The 20016-nt window shown below is 43.1% G+C and overlaps 2 protein-coding genes across 6 annotated transcripts in view; one reads left to right on the top strand and one right to left on the bottom strand.

Annotated features, from left to right (window-relative positions):
- GAS2 (growth arrest specific 2) overlaps positions 1 to 7931 on the top strand; it is a 97050-nt gene extending 89119 nt beyond the window's left edge. For all 5 annotated transcript variants that reach the window (XM_076343840.1, XM_076343838.1, XM_076343839.1 and 2 more), the window contains exon 8: positions 6546 to 7931. In XM_076343840.1, the coding sequence (XP_076199955.1) occupies positions 6546 to 6764 (219 nt within the window). In that variant the 3' untranslated portion in view covers positions 6765 to 7931. The remainder of the gene's footprint in view (positions 1 to 6545) is intronic.
- Positions 7932 to 14000: 6069 nt separating this feature from the next.
- On the bottom strand, positions 14001 to 19156 carry SVIP (small VCP interacting protein). The gene is made up of 4 exons (XM_076343843.1): positions 18938 to 19156; positions 17861 to 17911; positions 15262 to 15375; positions 14001 to 14451 (listed from the first exon to the last, which is right to left on the bottom strand). The coding sequence occupies exons 1-4, from the start codon at positions 19154 to 19156 to the stop codon at positions 14437 to 14439; spliced, it is 399 nt and encodes a 132-aa protein (XP_076199958.1). The 3' UTR covers positions 14001 to 14436.
- Between the last annotated feature and the right edge of the window lie 860 nt (positions 19157 to 20016).

Consider the following 20016-nt stretch of genomic DNA (forward strand, 5'->3'; position numbering starts at 1 on the left):
ATCTCTGCTAACAAGGTATTTTTAACGTCTGTAATTACATGGCTTGCAGCAATTAATCAGGAGAATATTACACATTCTTGATGGTGTTTTCAAGTCACTGAATTCTCAGGGAAGTAGAAAAACTCCATATAGCAACAGTTACCTACAAATTTCTGAAAATTTACTTCCCTATTTGAATGTATTTAGAAGACCTGGTGTAAATGCCTACTACCACCTACTACTGCATTTACTGCACGGGCATGTATTGGAAATGAGTAAACTGTCAATATGATAACATTAACGATTATGGAAATATGAGGTTGCTAAACATCACTACTAAGTACTGCTAATCCATGATCCACAGGGCAGCACTCCAGCTCTTTTTCTTTTGTCCAAGGCCCTTGCACTTGCTGACGTCGGGTCTCCTCAAAACCTCCATGGAACAAGCAGGAATCCTAACTCTAGTCTGCTACTGGCTTGCCCCATCAGAGGCCAGCCACTCTCAGCATGTGCTGCACATCTGTGTAGCTTCCCTCAATTCCTTTTTTTATGAGACCAATTGTCAGACCTTTATCAGACCAATGGTCAGGGCCCATTCAGCTCTCCTCACTGTCCTCTTCTTGGCCAGCCCCTAGTCATGACCTGTTTGAATGGAGTATTAGCAGTACCTGTCAACGTTAACTTTTGCATGCTGTCAAGGATGTTGAACTAGTATCATTGGAGCTTCTGTGAAGGCATACAGCTAGACAGGATTCTCTGCACGTGGCCAGTCTTTCACAGTCTTTCTCAGGGCCCCACCAGGCTGGACCTGGCTCCACATTAAATGATGGATGTTAGAATTTTCAGTGGCCAACTTCAAGAGGATGTAGGTAACTGCTAAGCAGTGGAATTGCTGGGGAATTTGAGGTCTAATTTTGCTGGCTTTAGAGCTTTACTATTAAAAGTTTTTGCCATGAGAAGGAATAAAATTTAGACACTTGATGACACAAGCCTTGTTCTCTGAAGCAATAGTGCCTCAAGTCCCCAAATAATACTTTTTCCTCTTGCATATAGATATGCACACCAAATTCCAAGACGACTTCACCTTCTGTCAGCCACACACGCAGCCACAGGCTGCCAGTTGTCTCCTAACATCAGTTCTTCAGGCCATAACTAGGAAGATGCTGAGGGAGACCACGGTCTCTTGTATGGAAGAGATGTCCTACTCCATGAAAATGTCCGTGAGCTATGCACTGGGGAACAATTTGTCATTACTTGACGATACCATATTCTAGACACAGGCTCAGAGACTTGCTGGGGAAGGCTGGTAGCTCAGATCTGAGTCCTGTTCCTGGTCCAAGTTTTGCACCCTGCTCTCACCTTCTTTTTACTAAGAATGGTTAGTGAATAATACTGAGATTTGAGAAAGCCTTTTTTTTTTTTTTGCATAAACAGGAGGGTAGATCATCGATGTAAATGGTACAGACAAGCTGGAGCAAAATGATTCCTAAGTAGCATCAGCTGGGGTTGCAGCAAAATCATAAAGTAGAGGTTCCATGTCTGAGTGTACCCTGTGTGTGTACTTACCTCAGGCCTCGAAGCCTGCAGTGACAACAGTGAGACGTTCCGGCTTGCTGTGGGTAGTGGTCTGACACAGTAATGTGGAAAAGTCTTAACAACACTGGGATTTCCTTAGTGTTGACTTGCGATGTCTCTGGGGTCAGTGTGAAAATATATTGATCTAGAAGCCCATTTCATGGGCTGAACACCTCTCGGAGAAGGTCCCCTAAATGCTAAGATATGAGAAACAAGGGTTATATCTACTAATGACAATGAGTCCAAGTGTCTCATATTCAGTAAAAATTAATTGAAATGTATTAAATTCTTCTCTTTCCCAATCTCATTAACATTTCACTTTTGGAGTGCAACATTCTCTTTGCGCAGTCACTGGTGTGATGCACTGCGTTATTTTGCCAAACACCTTTGGATTTTATAGTCAATATGCTCTCAGCATGTAGCCTACATAATTTCTGAAGTTGGCCTAAAATCACACCAACTAACTCCAGGCTATGATTTGCTTTAGGTTGCTGCGTTTGGCTTCCAGAGCCCAGCCCAAGTTCCTTTTGAGTCAGTAGGATTCTTTCTGTTGCCTTTTGCAGGACTTGGATCAGATCCACAGTAATTCCTCCTCTTGCTCCCCCCCCCCCCCCCCAATATTCTTTCAGAAAGTTATAATAGAATCTGAAGAATAACAATATTGGGCCAGATTTTTGGTTCCAATAAAACAGAATAGGTTTGGTTTTTTTTTCAAGTCAGTAAAACTATACTCATTTACATGAGCTTAAATATCTTTACATACAGCCTAATTTCAGTAAGTTTGCAGACGACACCAAGTTGGGTGGGAGTGTTGATCTGCTCGAGGGTAGGAAGGCTCTGCAGAGGGACCTGGACAGGCTGGATGGATGGGCCCAGGCCAACTGTATGAGGTTCAACAAGGCCAAGTGCCGGGTCCTGCACTTCGGCCACAACAACCCCATGCAGCGCTACAGGCTTGGGGAAGAGTGGCTGGAAAGCTGCCTGGCGGAAAAGGACCTGGGGGTGCTGGTCGACAGCCGGCTGAACATGAGCCGGCAGTGTGCCCAGGCGGCCAAGAAGGCCAATGGCATCCTGGCCTGTATCAGAAATAGTGTGGCCAGTAGGAGTAGGGAAGTGATCGTGCCCCTGTACTCGGCACTGGTGAGGCCACACCTCGAATACTGTGTTCAGTTTTGGGCCCCTCACTACAAGAAGGACGTTGAGGTGCTGGAGCGTGTCCAGAGAAGGGCAACGAGGCTGGTGAGGGGTCTGGAGCACAAGTCTTATGAGGAGCGGCTGAGGGAACTGGGGTTGTTTAGCCTGGAGAAAAGGAGGCTGAGGGGAGACCTCATCGCTCTCTACAACTACCTGAAAGGAAGTTGTAGCGAGGTGGGTGTTGGTCTTTTCTCCGAAGTAACAAGCGATAGGACGAGAGGAAATGGCCTCAAGTTGCGGCAGGGGAGGTTTAGATTGGATGTAAGGAAAAATTTCTTTACTGAAAGAGTGGTGAAACATTGGAACAGGCTGCCCAGGGAAGTGGTGGAGTCCCCATCCCTGGAGGTATTTAAAAGACGTGTAGATGAGGCGCTTAGGGACATGGTTTAGTGGGCCTGGTGGTGTTGGGTTGACGGTTGGACTCGATGATCTTAGAGGTCTCTTCCAACCTCAATGATTCTATGATTCTATGATTCTAATATGTCTTCAATAAGCCATAAGGTTCTCTAAACTTATTTATGTGAAACCCAGAACCATTTAGACTACGTTTCACTTTGATGCCAAAGTTCTATGCAATGACAGCTTAACTTTTGTTGACTATTTTTCATGCTATCTCTTGATACAGCCTTAATGCCTACTAAAACCGTCTATAATTCCTCCTCCGTGATGCTATTGTCTGGTCATCTGGTTTCTCATCTGTTTGCTTCACCATAGATTCAACTGTTCTAACTTAAACACAGATTCTAGAAGGAACAGCTTTAGTGACAGCCCTGCTTCAGACACAACAGAAATAATGAAGATTTGTGGCAATTGTAAACATATGTTGGATTTTATTTTACAGAAAGGGTTTTCCCAGTTTCAGTTGGCTGGATAGCAGTGTGAAAATACACGTATGTCATGAATTTATTTACGTTGGTAACTGACTAATGAACTTTATTATTGTAGAATCCATCTTTTTCTTTCTCAGAGATCTCATGCAATGGAAAAGCTGAATTGGGCGGATCATAAAATCTCAAAAGTTTCATCTTCAGCTGAAGTATGTTGGGGAGGAAACTGCTTTTTCAGTTACAAAGTAGAGCAAGTTATTTTGTTCTTTTTTTTTTCCCCTTGGTGAGAAATCCTTTCTACGTCTGTGAACCTGGAGCAATTCTGAAGCTAGCAGAATTATTCTGGATTTGTGCTGGTGTTACTAGCATCAAAATATGGCCGTAGGAGTAAAATAGTGCTTTTGTGGCACAGCACAGCATGAACAATGACTATATTTTGGATGTAGGAAAACCCAGTCTCTATAGAAAGCAAGCATTCAATGACTTTTATAACAGCATAATAGTACAAAGAGAAGGAAAATAGAGGGGAAAGACAGAAGTTGTACGTTTAACCTGAGCATCAGGAAATAACATACCAGCAGTAGGTTTTGTTTGTCTGCACAGTAGTCCCTAAGGGAAATTGAACCAAATACACTTTTTGCTAACTTTCCGTTCCTAACTCTTAATCAAAAGTCCAGATACTAGCTGCTCTTGGAACGTGAACCCCCCGTGACAGTATGTGGAAGCTGTTAACTCCTTCCCACAGCAGCATCACATGCTGTAGCGGACCGCAGTTGGGCTTAAAATGCTTTTGTGTGAAAAGTTTTGGGGGCATTTCTCAAATGCTTTTTAGACATTCAAAGAGGAGAAAGTTGCTAAATAAAATTCTGTAGACTCCTTTGTCTTGAGGCTGTGTCACCATTTGAACTGCAGTTTCCAAACGATGTAAAAACCATTTGCTTCTTTCGTGATATATTGTCCAGATGAAAGACTTGATTCAAATCTCATACCGCTGAAGGCTGATCATACCATTGTCAGTTCAAAATGAAGTCTCGAAACTAAAATACAAAGCTGGAGAGGGAAGAGAAAAAGTGTGATTGGCGAAGAAGTGTGTCTGATTCTGCTTTCATATCCATATAAATCTAGAGAAAAACCTCACTTGCGCATAGCTATTGCAGAGGCAAACTCTCCTACAACCCAGAGCAACAGCACAGACAGTCTCAGTAGCTGAGAGATGTTAATTAAACTAAGAGTACTTGAGTGTGCTCTCGTTAGGATGGATCAGAAGTAACTTTATTTTTCAGTATCTGTAAAGCTGAATTGATTTCCCACTGTGTTTCACATAAAAACCACAATGCAGAAGCAAGAACAATTATTTCCTCTGCATTAAAATGTTTTAAATGAAAACTTTCAAACAAGATTTCATCTGCAGCTGCTTATTCAAATGAAGAGTTTGATTCCTTAGAAGCTTACCCTGATTTTCAAACTTTAGAAAGCTGTACAGCTTTCCATGCTTTCTTCATTCCAGGTGAATCCGGCTCCTCATGTAACAGAAGTCGAACAACGTATTTTTAGGCTGAGGTGGGGTGTTTGTTGGTTGGGGTTTTTTTTAAGAGTTACATTTTTGCCTTTTATTATCTGTGATTTTGTTTGATTGAGAATTTTTCTTGTTTTGTTGTCTATGCTATGTGTACTAATCGGAATTGTGCTGTGTTACAAGAGGCTTATGTGCCACGTAAGTCTCAACTGCAAATACTGTCAGCCCTCGAGGGAGTTTTGGACATGCAGAAGAGCCCATATACACATCACAGCCATAAATCCAAATGTCATTACCCAGACTACGTTAAACATCTTCTAGCGTGCCTTTTACAGGGCCAATTTTTAATTTCTGGTGTTACGGCTAAATGATGTTTAGCATTTGATGAGATGTACTAATCAAAGCATTTTTCAATGCGTGATTTATGATGTGGCTTCTATAGAATGTGCTGCTTTATGATACCTCCCTGCTATTGATTTGTCTGTTCTGCATGGAGAACCGGAGAAGAGAAATCGGTGAAACTGCCGGCTGAACTCGCAGGTGCAGACATGGGAGAAGTTACATTGGTACTTGGTGAAAAATTTTATTTGAGTTTAGGCAAAAACCGAGTGTGGATCTGGAGGATATACGTTAGAGATAGGTACCTAATTTGGCAGTTAGCTGCCCCTCTCAACCTGAAATTCCTTTGTAGGTTAAGCCCCAGTGTTTCTGGAATAAAGACAGCAGCATAAGCAGTACTGAGCTTTCCCACTAGTAAGAGCCTGGGGACTTTTCTAGTATTTTCTTTCACAACTCAGCATAAATTTCGGTATCTCCAAACAGTTCCAGATACATTATTTCTGATAACCCTCACTAGACTGATTTCATTACAACATTAGGCTATTTTAGTTAGAATGTGTGTCAGCGATTCTAAATTGTTAAACTAAATGGTACTTCCTTTTCTTAAATAACTTTTTTGATATTTTAGGAGGTAGAGATTGTTTTGGTTGTTTGCCGTTCACTAGTCCTTTTTTTTATAGATCCCTATGCTATAAAGAAAAGCCAGTTTCAAGACATATAAAATGGTGTCTTTACTAACGTATTTTCAAAAAGTTAATCTGAAAAACATTCATGTTGCCAAACGTGTTTATACTAAACGCATGAAGAACAGGATCACTCGGTGCTACAGGACTAGAAAAACATGTAGCATTGTTTACATAAAATATGAAAATTTTTAGTTTTAAATACTATCTCATTTTCTTACAGGTTTTTAAATTTACTTATTAAATTCAAAGAAAAACCATTCTACTATTTCTTTTCCTTTCCTTTTATTATAAAGCAGACTACCAACATACGTCTGTGACTTTTAATTGAAGTAAGCACCGCTTTTTCCAGTAGAAAAAAATGTGATTTCCCAGTGAATGATTCCCTCTCAAGAGTTTTTGGGGTTCTTTTTCCTGCATATGTAATTTCAGATGCTGCACAACAAACATGTGATGGTTCGTGTTGGAGGAGGATGGGAGACTTTTGCAGGTTACTTACTGAAGCATGACCCGTGCCGAATGTTGCAGATCTCCCGAGTGGATGGGAAAACTTCTCCAATCCAGAGCAAGTCTCCAACCCTCAGGGACATGAATCCAGACAATTATCTGGTTGTTTCTGCCCATTACAAAACCAAGAAGGAGATTAAGTGAAATAAGCTTCTCATGTGATTGGGACTCTATGTACGTAGGTCCAAATTTTTTTCTCAAGTGTAGTAAATTTAGTTTACGCTTTACAAGGACTGTGGAAAATTTAAGACAGACTGGAAATGGCAACCCATTTTGAAGATCTTTGAAATGTAGAACTATTTATTTCTAGTACTGTATCTTTTATAGCAAATTACCCTTGATAGGCTAATTACTACAATCAGATAAGAAATAGACATATATTTTTAGCCAAATTATTACTCTTTAATATGTGAATGTATACTTAGAGTTACATAAAGGAGTGGATCCTGTTAATGGAAGAAAATAAACAATACAATATATTTGTATGAAAATCTTATTACATTGAATCCTTTGACTGTTAGGCTAGTTGAAAAATATATATGCAGGTGGAAAATGAGTATTTGTGGAAATTATTTGGTAATGCCTCTTGAAATGAAATAAAAATTGACTATTTTTATGGGTTGCAAGATTTTCTTAACCAGTAGAATATAAAGACTTATTGCATGCCAAACGACTTCCCAAAGCGATTACTTTAAAGAAAAACAACAGCCCAAGAACTCCCCCCCCCGCCCTTTCTACTCTTTAAAGCTAAAGACAATGCTCAGTGCTGGATCTGTACGTAGATCCTTCCTGTTTTTTACAAAGTTGCCCAATATAGAAGCCCGGGGAAGTTGAGAGGTTGCCCCTTCCTCTGTCAGACAATAGAGATGGCCGGTTGTACTAGCGGGGTGATGTACTGCAACCCACGAAGGGAAGCGGTAAAGGACGCACAGGCCTTTGACCCAAGGAGGAGCTTCAGAAGATGCTAGTCCCTCCTGAGTCACAAAACACTACGCTCTTCTCGAATCTGAGCTTTTCCTTCCCCTTATTTTTAATTTTGTTGGTCATGCCAAATGTGAAATATTCATTACCCTGTCAGTGGAGTGATTCACATTCTTGTAAATCATTCACGCACCTCTAAAATAGCTAAAGGCATATGGGGGCTTAGTTCATTATTTTGGCTACTTTTCTATGTTTATATTTGGTAATTTATGTGCCTTGTAACGTCCTAGAAAAATCATTTTATAAGATTATTTCACTGACTGTATAAATTTGAGCAGAACTCAGTTGTTTCATTACAAATGAAATAAAATTTTTTAAAATACTCCTACATTTTGAAAGTCGTATTTATTATTTGTAATCTGTGTTCCCGCACTTTGCTGCTACTGACTGGACGCCCACAATATACAATACTGCTTGCTAACCTAATAATGAGCTACGCAGTGGATGGGGCAAGCATTCTCTTACTGCAGATAGCACAGAAATACCCAGATGTTATTGAAAATCAATTTTCCTTTGCAGGGAAAGAAAAAAATCGAAAGCGTTCTTGAAATCTTTTTTTTAAGTACCAACTGGTATTTTTCTGTATTTTTTTGATGTTTAATTTTAAAACATAGCCTTATGATCTGCTCCTGTGGTCTTTAAAATTAACAGCAAAATATCTACTGGCTAGACAGGATCGAGACCTTCTTCTTTCATGTTCCATGCCTTATTACAATCAGCACGTTGTACCTCACTTCTGTGGAACCATTCTACCTCACCGTCCAAACGTACCTGCTAAATACAAACAGTTCACAATTGCTTGGTGCACCAGACTAAGTAGCAGTACATAATTCCAAACATGTTTTTAGAAAGAAAAATTGCAGCCTTTTATTCTTGTTTTGAGACATTTTCTAGGGAGATTAAACTCAAGCAGTAAATCCTTTGAAAAGCCATAGGAAGACCCAATTCTCATAGAAGCAACGTACGTAGCCCTTATGGGAGCAGAGAACAGACCATAAGCAACATTATTCGAAAAAAACGCAGCACAGCTGAAAAAAATCATGATCTTAATATATGCACCAAGAGATCTGTTTTTAAAGGAACAGAGAAAAAAAATCACTTCTGAAAGTGTCAGATGTTTATTTTGAAATAATGGTTCCTTTTTTAAACATAGTTGTATTTTCATCATCCAAGATTAAGTTTGCATTACTATTATGTTTTTTCTTTAAAACATTTGAAGGTGTTTACATGTTAATAAATCAAGAGCAGATAATTATAAAAAAAGCATTCTTAGGTTTATTTTAGTATTAAACTTCAACAAATAATCCTGGTAAAGCCAAACCAAGATATTAAATTAAACATGAACTGCTTTTATGTGCTTGGACTGTAGCTATCGAAATAGTCTTTTTTGATTCAGGGTACTCAAGCATCTTAAAAGAAAAAAAAATCACATTAAAACACTTCCTGACTTAAAACTTCAACTTAGCCAGTTCCTGGGAACCTATAAAGGACTTTTGAAAGTATTGCCACTACCACCTAATCTGTGTAAAAAGCTTGCAGGTGGGACTTACTGCATTTGATGCACCTGCTGTGGGTGTGGATAGCAGAGGAGGAAATTAAAGCAGGAGCATCAATAAAGCAAACAAAAAAAATGCAGTAAGCGAGTTAGCTCTGGAGGAAGGGGTTGGGAGCATCTTCTTCAGAAGGTAAGTGTTGCTGATCTGATAAATGACATTTTCTTAGCGTACTAGATCCTATAGCAATGTAGGAGTTGGGGAGTTTATTAGGAGCCTAAAGCTCAATTTACAAAGCTAAAGCTGAGCAGCAAAATCTTGTTCAAAGAGGTATGGCCCTTGTTGTAGTGATGGGGGCAGAACAGGCTTCATGTAGAAAGTATTTGGGGAGAAAAAAACCCCATTGTTTGACCTGCTAGCTACAGTGGATGATACTTGAAGTTTCTATACCAAAATCCATGGTATTAATTTATCTCGTGTAGATTTCTAGAAGGCTGAACTGAATTGTAGAGTACCACAGGGAAGACCTGCAGCTCCTCTCTTGTTACCCCAAGTGAGGGAGGGTCTGCTGAGACTGTGAAATAGTTCCTTGTTAAAAGGGGCAGGTGATGAGATGCTGAAATGTTGAACTAGTCATGGAAGATGACTGTAAGGAAGAGTGCCACGTAGTGATTTTAGCTTACTCTATTGCTGTGCAACTCGGCTGAATGTGAGTGTTGAGGAGGCTGAAAGTCCTAAAAAGTTGAACTGGTAGAAGCTGCAACGAAGCCTCTTCTCGAAGTCCTCGCTGGGCCATAGAGCAAACCCCATGGGAGCTCCTGCTGGCTGTGAATAAGTAACTGTGCTAAAACTCAAGATGGCTAAATTATGTAAGAGTACTTATAAAAACTGTTATTATTGGTGTCGTGGTTTAACCCCAGCTGGCAACTAAGCCCCACACAGCTGCTCACTTGCTCCCCCCCAGTGGGATGGGGGAGAGAATTGGAAGAGTAAAAGTGAGAAAACTCATGGGTTGAGATAAAGACAGTTTAATAGGTAAAGCAAAAGCCACACATGCAAGCAAAGCAAAACAAGGAATTCATTCACTGCTTCCCATCGGCAGGCAGGTGTTCAGCCATCTCCAGGAAAGCAGGGCTCCATCACGCGTAACCATTACTTGGGAAGACAAAATGCCACCACTCCAAACATCCCCCCTTCCTTCTTCTTCCCCACCTTTATATGCTGAGCATGACGCCATACAGTGTGGAATATCCCTTTGGTCAGTTGGGGCCAGCTGTCCCAGCCGTGTCCCCTCCCAACTCCTTGTGCCCCCCCAGCCTGCTCGCTGGTGGGGTGGGGTGAGAAGCAGAAAAGGCCTTGACTCTGTGTCAGCACTGCTCAGCAGTAACCAAAACACCCCTGTGTTGTCAACACTGTTTTGAGCACAAATCCAAAACACAGCCCCATACCAGCTGCTGTGAAGAAAATTAACTCTGTCCCAGCCAAAACCAGCACAATTGTATAATGTCAAATAAGCATCACCATACTGGAAGCAATTCAGAATTAGTTTGGAAATGTAACTGTAACATGTTATTGCTCATTACAGGAGGTACCTTCTGTCACCTTGCTGTTCGTATATTACCTGGAGTTTTTTTCTAAGCAGGATTATTTACATAACTGACTGAGGATGTGTTTCTTTTCTCATCTTTATTATAGTGGTAATTGCTCCTTCCTTTGGATTACCACCTTTTTTCCAACAGCAATTTAGAGAGGATATGTAAAATCTATGGAAGCTAGTTCAAGGGCTGTTGGTGGGGATGAGTGAAATAAGGAGGTGTCAATGTACGTGTGTGGGAAGGTACAGCAAGTTTCTTGTAACTTCAGACCCAACACTGAATTCATTATATGTGTTCATTTTAGATCAGGGAGATGAGCTGTTTGCCACACCGCAGTGTTACAGAAGCATCTGCTAGAGACGCTTCCAAGGGTTTGGTTCTTTTTGGGCTTAGGTTTTGTACTGCCTCATTGGCTGCCGATACACAGTACCTGACAGGGAAGGAGGTAGAGTGCTTTTTCTTTGCTCTGTGTCTCCTACCTTCTTAGCCTGTGGTACGTTAGGGATCTAAAGTGAGGTGAAACAGACACGTGGGATCACGAGAACGTTTATGGGGCTGGAGAGGTTTTTCCATCCCAGTCCAGCTGCTGGCACCGCTTGTGCCTGATGAGCTGTGTCCCAGTGATTTAGTCTGTCACTGTGCCAAATCCGCATGCTGAAGTCATCTGTTTTCCTAAGGGCCCACAGTGGTGCTACCCACCCTTATGGAGACGCAGTTTCTGTGTCCTCCCAAACCTCAGGGAGTTCTGCCCCAAACACTGGCATAATCTGTGTATTTTAACAATATGCAGTAGCAGATGGCTTCATTTTCTGTTACTGCAACAAAGATTATGCTATTGCAGTCGCTGAGAATCAGCCTTTTCAGCTTACGAGCATTCATCTTTGACTGCCAGGAGTTTTTCAAGTGATCTGCAAGAAAATGCTTTCAGAAGATGGAGAAAAAAGGTATAGTCGCACTGCTGTAAAGCAAACAAAATGTCAACCATCTAGATAAAATACATCCATTCATGTAGGTTAACAGCCTCTAAGGTGAAGTAAACATCTAGGATTGGGGAAAATAATGACAAAATTCCTATTATGTTTCATAGTTACTTAGTGCAGCACTAAGTGGTAAGAAAGAGAGGGGAGGCGTCTATTTCTACAAGGTTAGAGCAGCTCTAACCTGCGTAGCTCTCAGCCTTACCACTTAATGGTGCGCTTCAGGCAGCTATCAGCTGTACGCTACTGAACTGCAGTATTTTCTGCTTTCATTCTCAACTGAAATTAGTGTTGCCAAAAACTTAAACCAACAAGAGGTGGTTTTATTTACCCAAATAATTTCCCAGATTCAGTTCAGACTGGCCATCTGAACAGTTAGATGGCTCTGGTATACAAACATCTTTAAAAACAGCTTTATCAAGCAGCAATTTGTAATATAGAACTACGCACCTCCAAATCTTCTGAAGTGTTTCTTAGCTGTAAGAATAAATTTGACGTTTGAAATGAGGACTCTTAAGAAGCACAGACATACCTGTTTTTTACTTAAAGGATGGAGAGAGAGAAGAGCAGTATTTTCTTCTATGGTAATTCTGAATTGCGAGAATCACCTCTTAAATGCAAGGTCCACTTGATCTGAGATGGTTCAGACCTTTACTCCTACCTTCCAGAAAAGCTGCCAGGCGGAGAGCCACAGGCAAGCTAACTGTCTTCGCAGGACTAAGAGCGGGATGACGGGCAGTGTGGGTGTTCAGACAGGGTGGTAGTCTTTTACTCAAACGCAGAGCACCTTGACTGGTGACAGCACCCGGAGCAGAGCAGAAGAGGCTTGCCTTGGGCCGCCTAGCAAGGATGGGCAGCGCAGCGTATCACGGCGCAGCAGTATGACTGCTTCACACTGGAAATTCCTCCAAGTTCGACAGCATCGAAACATCAACGGGTGACCCGGGAACTGTGATTTGTTTCACTAGGTTATTTCAATGGTTTTAAATGAAAGTCTTCATTTTACTGCAGGCACAGACTCCTGTTCGGTCAGTGTGCTAGCCCTTTCATACAGCAGGGGCTTGAATGAAAATAGGCTGACGGTTATTCCCTCCCCTTATGCTTTTGGGGGAGCAGCATGACTGAGAGTGAAAAGAAGAATGTATTAAGTCTGAAATACCCCAAGTGACCAACCAAGCGTTAAGTGCTGCTTAAGTGTCTTTGTAGGACACCCCCTGGGACAGACACTGGACTGAAATTCACATTTCAAATTTATGTTTAATATGTTTTATTGTATTTCAGTGCATTTTCATTAGACTTAAAATTCGCTACAACCAATTAATACACTGAAGAGAGCAATTGCCAGCAATCAAAGGAAACTGAAGGTATTCATCTGCCAAGGACAGAGCCTTTTAGCTCAAACACCATTATATTAATATTGAAAAGTCTCCCTTCTCAACTTAATTCTGAAGGCTAAGCCAGGAAACTCATTGTCTCAGGAGGGGGCTCCTAAGACAGCATGAGACACTACAGGAGGAGGTAAAAGAAGAAATACTTAGTTTAAAAAAAAAAAAAAGCCTCTAGAGCCTACACTAAGTCGGAAATGGGGACAGTAACATACTGAGGCCAAGCATAATGCTCTCTGGGGAAAACAAGAGCTAGATTCTCAGTGTTGATCGTGCTGCAACAAACATCCCTCATCTATCACAGCAGTGGCTCGAGGCTGCTAGTTTGAAAGCCTAGTTGTAACACCACAGTTTAGGTAGCTCTAAATAATCAAAGGCAGCTTCACTTTGGGGGAAGGGATTACAGACGTTGCTGAACACAGAAGAAAAGTGACAGAGCTTTGGGCATGTGGCAAATGCTACTGTGCTGTAACAAACCCACCTAGATAGTACAGAAACTTTAGGAAACGAACCATCCATGAGATGACATAGCAAGTCTTTTGCTTCTTGTTTTTCAAAATCCTGAGAAGTGCAGCATTGCCCTCTTGTGGTAATAAAGGAGAACAGCTAAAACCAGCGTTTTTAATTTAATGTTTAACTTCCAGTATTCATTATAAATACTTACAGACTCAAAAGAAATCCACATCAGCAAATGAGGAGAACAATTACTAGACTCGTAATAAAACAGCTTTCTTGCTATAAGTATACAGGGTGTATAAAGGTTTCTATTTTTTTTAAACTAGTGTCACACAATGCTTCCATTTGTAAGGACCCACCATGAGTCTGCTTGCTTTTTTTGAAAAAGGCACTAAATCCCACAGCAGTTCAAAAGTCATTAGGAAACTGAAGAGAAATGCTGCCACCCACATATTCAAATATATATGTATTTATGAATGACTTTCTACACAAGGACTTAGAGAAAAGTTTAATTGTAGAGCTTGAAATAAGCATCAAAAACAACACATGGGCACCTGAGCTGTGCCTAAGCCAGTCATACGTAGACATACATACATCAACTGACCAGACAGCATACACGTACTGACTGACTACAGGTAAGGAGGCCACTTGCATGTGAGAAAACCCATCTCACTCCCTTGACAGGGAAGCAATAAAACATGCACATAAAACAAACACACAAACAAATTTGGCCAAAACTTAGTGTTCAGAGTTAGTTCTTAAGTTTCTTAGTGTATGTTTCCACATCTGTCCTCCCACAATGGCAAAATACTGCTGAGTCTTCATATGCAAACAGCAAAAGCCACATGATGAGTAAGTGCCACTCGGCTGCAGAAACTGGCAAGTTATTGGCAGTAAACATCAATCTTCTCTTCAGAAGTCATACCTCTTTATCCAACCTGCCACTAAAGACAAAAACAACAAAATGCACCACAGGTTTGTATGAAGATAGGGGAAAGAAAAAAAAACACACAAGGTTGTTTAAAGACAATAAACTCCCTGTAACAACACCTTTTATATCCAGCAAGTGAGGAACGTTCAGCCCACCAGCAGCAGCTTAAAGAAACTCCTGCCCCCCGAGTCATATATAGCAACGAGGGAAAGAGATGAAGGCTTACGAAGCCTGCGTTTCAATAACCAGATGCATCTACCGCCTTGGAGAGATTCTAATTCTTAATTACATCTCTGTCTGGCCTTCTGAGACAAAGTTTACATTAGAAAAGTAGTAGTAGCAGCAGTCAAGTTCATCAGTATCTATGCCAACACTGTATGGGGTTTTTTGTAAAGAGAGGGAGAGAGATGAAACCCAAAGCCATTACCCTACTTAGTTCAAACATTTTATATAAACTCTGAGGGAAGAGAGACCATCTCAACCGGTACTGAAAAGGGACACTGAGTACAGGTCAGCTCAGTGAGGAGGTCCCCAGTGCTGAGAGTACTGTAAGACTGGTGCATCGTAGGTGCAGAAACTGGGGAAGAAGCAGGGGGCGTGTGGAAGGGAAAAGCTCTCTGCCATCCTTGCTGTCTGTGTCCCAGGAATGCAGTCTCATTGAGAACACCGTGTGATAATGCCACATGCTTCCATTTCTATTCCATTTCCCTTCCTCTTGGTTTTGCTTCAATTTATTGAAGCAATCTTGTAGATGACAACAAAACAGGATTTTCTCAGTAAACATAAGAACAGTTGCATCATGTTGTTTACTTTTTGATCTTACCCTCAGTCCTCCTTCTCCTCCAGAACCTGAAGCTGCGATTCTTTTTTCTATTTCTTCCTGTTTCTTTTTCTTTTGCTCTACAGAGTAAGTGTTCTTAATACCTCGAGAGGAAGCCTGGGAGAACACACATTTGGGTAAGACCACTTAGCTATTTTTTTGGGTAGAAATCAAACTGCAAGTCTTGACAACAGCATTTTGTGAACCCCAGTTTGCGTGAAAAGACTAAAACATTAAGTAATGCTACTACTACATAAACCCAGACCTTTCAGGATACTTCTTCATACCGTGAGCTCTTGGTCCCATAGGGATGTGTTTTTGTTTCATATTGTTATTACATCCAGGTGAACATATTTAATGCAATTACATGTACCTGCTTTGCATCCTAAGATGCAGAACCAGAACTTCCCTTCCCAGAAGTCCCATAAATTTTTAGTCTGTGGTTTTTCCAGTGTCAGGGCCTATTCTTGCCCTCACAAACAGAATTAACCAGGAAGAGACAATTCGGGCAGACAGAATTTCCAAGAACTTTAGCCGTTTCATCATCTGTTCACTTCTTCCATTTCTTTTTATCAAAAGGCTACCTAGAGATAGAATACAGATGACGGAAATCATAATGACAGCTTCTATTCTAACACTCAATAAGCAGACAAAGTCACAAGCTCTGTATAGCAACTACAGAAATCGATGGGAACTTTACGCGCAGGGGAGGGAAAAAAAGGTCATGTTAGTAGTGCTAGCCTAGGCTGTAAGAAATCCAAGTTCTAAACTGTGATCTGTGAGAAATAACCTGTGTGACAGTCTACCCTTCAAACTTCATAGGATGTGTGGAAAGCAGTAGTACACAAATGAGAAACCTGTTGTCAACTGCCTGCTAATGAGCCCCTAGACTAGATGGTAGGAGTATCAGAACTACAGATAAACAGTTAACACTGTAAACCTAGAAAGAAAATGCTTTAAAAAACTGATTCTTAGCTAAGTTTAGAGTTATGATACTACAGCATAAGCTACGCAAAAGATGTTAAAAATCTACCAAGGGAAAACAGCAATGCTCTCACCTGAAATTCAAGGCCCTGATGACAAGCACATTTCTCAATAGGCTACTAAGGCAAATCTTACCAAGAAATGCTAACTTACTTAGACCCTGTGATTTCTAGCTTTTAGGCAACTGGCCTTCCAAGTGAGTTAGGTACCCAGACTGTCTCTACAGCACCCCAAAAGGAAGAACACCTCACACGGCTTCAGGCTGAATAATGAGCAGTTAAGAAGCATGTACTGGAAAACACCAAGCAGAGAAGGACATCTGATCTATTCCCTTGTCCCTTGTGAGGGGGAAACTGAATTAGGCTACTCACAAGACATCTCCATTGCTCAACAGTCAGAGGCTAAAATGCTCTCAAAGATAGTTGAAAAATCCTGGTAGATGTTTTAGCTCTTTCTCTTTTAAGAAAACAAAAAGTAACAGAGAGCGATAGTTATGGGTTTTTTTAGCACCTTAACGGCTACAACAGAACTTCAGAGCCATCCATAACAAGTTGCTTCATTTCTCCTTCCTCCCAGGAAAGCTTTTTAGCAACTTAAGAGCTAGATGGGGACGTTCCCCTTTCACACACTTCTCAAAAGTATATTTCCTACAGTTTTGTTTAAAAGCCCTTTGAGATTTAAGATTACATGTGGATTGCTTTTAGTATGTAGTCTGACACAAAATCAAAAGAGTTTTTAAAGAAGGACTCTGAAGCATCACTCAGCTGTTGCTCCAATTATTCACCAAACTCCCTTAAAACCAGATCAACGTGGTCCTCATCAATAATGGTCGATTTGTAATTCAATATATAAAGTCACTAACACTCATACAATCGCCACATTCCTCTCTCTTCATAGTTCAGCTGTGATCTCTAAGATACACGTTTTACTTACTGTAGATGTTGTATGGTGTTTGTTATAAGCCTTTTTTGAGAAGTACAGAAAGGAAGAAACAGGCTGGCTAGTTCTACATTCTGCTAGAACATTTGCATCCTACCTCTCCTGACTAAGGATATTTAAGTAGTTAAAGCTTAGCAACCTTAAAAAGATAGAAGAGTAAGTTAATACTACTACTTTGCTGGAATTTCAGCCGAGAAATGTGCTCAACTGTTGCCACGTTGATAAACTGAACTTGCAAGTGCCCATAACCTGCATTTGCAAGAGAAGTCCAAGTGCAGTACCACTTGAAATTGCCCCCACAACAACTGTTTGACAACTCTGGCTCGAAATATTTCTCAATCTCTTGTTTACAAGTCTTATAATGGGGGGAAAAAAAAATGACAAACTTGCTCTTCAATTCTTAGGTTGTTTTTTTAACTACTGCAAAACTTCTCTCATGCAAACAAGCTCAGTTATCTTGTAATGGTCTTTGAGTACCTATCTAGCTATGAAATTCTACTATAAATATATATATAAAAAAGTGGTATAAAGGTAAAACATTAATACTATGAAAATGTTTAATCATAATTCCCAAAATCCAGGCATGACATCCAGTGTTCCCCCAGAAACCCTAGCTATTTTCCCCATAAACCAGTTACCAAAATGTATTTTGAATAAACGGCATTTTATCAGACGTTACCTCCATCTGCCTCTTTTCAGCAGCTTCTGCTAGCTGTCTTCTTTTTATTTCCTAAATAAAATGTGAAAGACAGTGAAATTCTATTCCAATACAGTCTGTACATTCTTTTTAAAGTCTTAATTTTTAAATATGACCCAAATCTGTAACGCAAACTGCCACCAAATGCCAACCTTAAGTCAATTAGCATCATCCTTCCCTCCATTGCCAGTCTGCAAGAACAAAGTGTTTTTAGTGACTAACACGCTAGAAGAGCGGCTGCTGACAGACCTACAGTCAACCCCCACCAGAAATCTGTGTTCAGCTGTCTGCATCACGCCTTCACTCCAAAAAATTCAGACTGGAATGAGAAGGCATGCAGTATGCGAAATGCCCTTTTGGAGTGTGAAAAGGGGAAAGCTCACTCTTCCAGGCCGAATGGGCTCCTTTTCTTCTCCCCCTCAAAATCCTCAGGTGAGGGGTACAAAGACATGGAGATGGGTTCCCACCCCCGTAGGAGAAATGTCATCCTATGGAGATTAGTTAGAAGCGAGCATCGCTGTGCACTAGAGAGAAAAGCAGAGTTTTTCCCGTTTCTGGTTAAAATGAGAGTCATCTTGGCCTCGATTATGGCGCAAAGCCCCCAGCCTCCATACAAGTGCCCACCAGTGAGACGTGGGACGGAACACAGGGAGGCCGCGGGGCGCCAGGCCGCGGGCTGCCCCGGGCGACCTCTCCCCGGCAGCTCCCCCCTCCCGAGGCCGGGCGCCGAAGGACGAGTCTCCCCAGCACAGCCGCCGCCTCGGGCGCCCCTCCCGGGGCACTGCGGCGGCCGTGAGGCCTGTCCCCGAGGGCTGCCGCGGAGCCCCGGCGGCGGCGCAGGGAGGCCCCGGCTCTGCGGCCCGGCCTCCATTTTAAGGAAGGCGGCCCGTTCCCCCCCCACCCCGCCCCGGCGGGGAGGGCCGGTGCTCCCCGCGCTCTTCCCCCGTCCCGGTGCCGCTGGGCGTCACTGCCCGCTTACAAACAACCGGGCGGACGGAGGGAGGGAGGGAGGGAGGAAAGCCGCCCCCGGCGCGGGGGCCGCCCCGGTCCCGCACTCACCGGGTCAGGCGTCTCCACCACGTCCTTGACGGCGCCCCCCATGCAGGGCAGGCACAACCCCATGGCGGGCCCCACCGCCGGCAGGGCCGGCGACCTTTGGGGAGGCGGCGGTTGGGGAGGAGGAGGAGGCGGCGGAGGCGGCCCCGCCCGCGGCGGCGGCAGCAGCCCCGCCCGCGGCCTCCGCCCGGCGCCGCGCTCCGGCAGGGCCCGCCCCGTCATGGGGCCGGGAGGGGCGCCCCGCCGCGCCCCGGGGGGCGGGCATGGCCGGCCGAGGGCCGCCGGGGCCGGGGCGGGGGCTGGCGCGGTGGAGGGGCCGGCGGCCCGCGGGGGAGGCGGCTCTGGCGGGCCCGCGCTCGTTTCCGCCCCCCCCCCCCCCCCCCCGGCAATTAAACTAAATTAAATTCAGTCTGTTAGGGCAAAAGGGACAGTAGTCTAATTAATTTGCAACTCGCTCCGGTAAACCCGATGCAGGGATTCGGAGCCTGCTGGAAGTACGCTTCAACGTAGCGTTTCCATTCCCCGATCCGGTGCTGCCATCCGCCGGCGCTGCGCGGGGGCTGGCGGTGCGACCCCACAGCGGGTGCAGCTGCTGGTGGCAGGACGCTGGGGATGCTGGTGCTGCATCCAGCAGAGATGGATGATGCAGATCCATCCTGCATCCAGAGCCCCCCCCCCCCCCCCTCACGGCGGGAGGGGGGCTCTCACGGCAGGCCTCACCCTCCGTGTTTGAAGCTGTAACGCGGTGCTGGTGGCGGCGGCGGTGGTGGTCTCAAAGGTTCTTTTGAAAGCTAGTGCTGATTCGCCTATTGCCAAACCCGCAAGCGCGCTCTCGTACGGTCTGAGCTTGCAGCCAACTCATCTGCAGGTGCCGAAAGGACCTGCGTGCGCTGCTTTTTCCTGAAGAACAGCAGATGCGCGTGTGAAGGCGTGTTACGAGAACCCCAGGGCTGGGTGGGGACGGCATGGACCTGTGCAGCCCCTTCCTTGTGCCGAGGCAGGATATCTGTCCGTCTCATCCAGCCGCTTTCGGCCTTTTTGACTTGCATGTGTAGGCAAGGAAAACATTGTTCACGTTTCTT

This window comes from Aptenodytes patagonicus, chromosome 7, assembly GCF_965638725.1.
Source record: "Aptenodytes patagonicus chromosome 7, bAptPat1.pri.cur, whole genome shotgun sequence".
Taxonomy (NCBI): Eukaryota; Metazoa; Chordata; class Aves; order Sphenisciformes; family Spheniscidae; genus Aptenodytes; species Aptenodytes patagonicus.

Excerpts from the sequence above, each read along its gene's own strand:
- SVIP (XM_076343843.1), bottom strand. The coding sequence starts at position 19,156 with ATGACGGGGCGGGCCCTGCCGGAGCGCGGCGCCGGGCGGAGGCCGCGG. Across the intron at positions 17,912-18,937 it reads TGGTGGAGACGCCTGACCCG|GAAATAAAAAGAAGACAGCT; the intron begins GTGAGTGCGGGA and ends CATTTTATTTAG. Across the intron at positions 15,376-17,860 it reads CTGAAAAGAGGCAGATGGAG|GCTTCCTCTCGAGGTATTAA; the intron begins GTAACGTCTGAT and ends GTGTTCTCCCAG.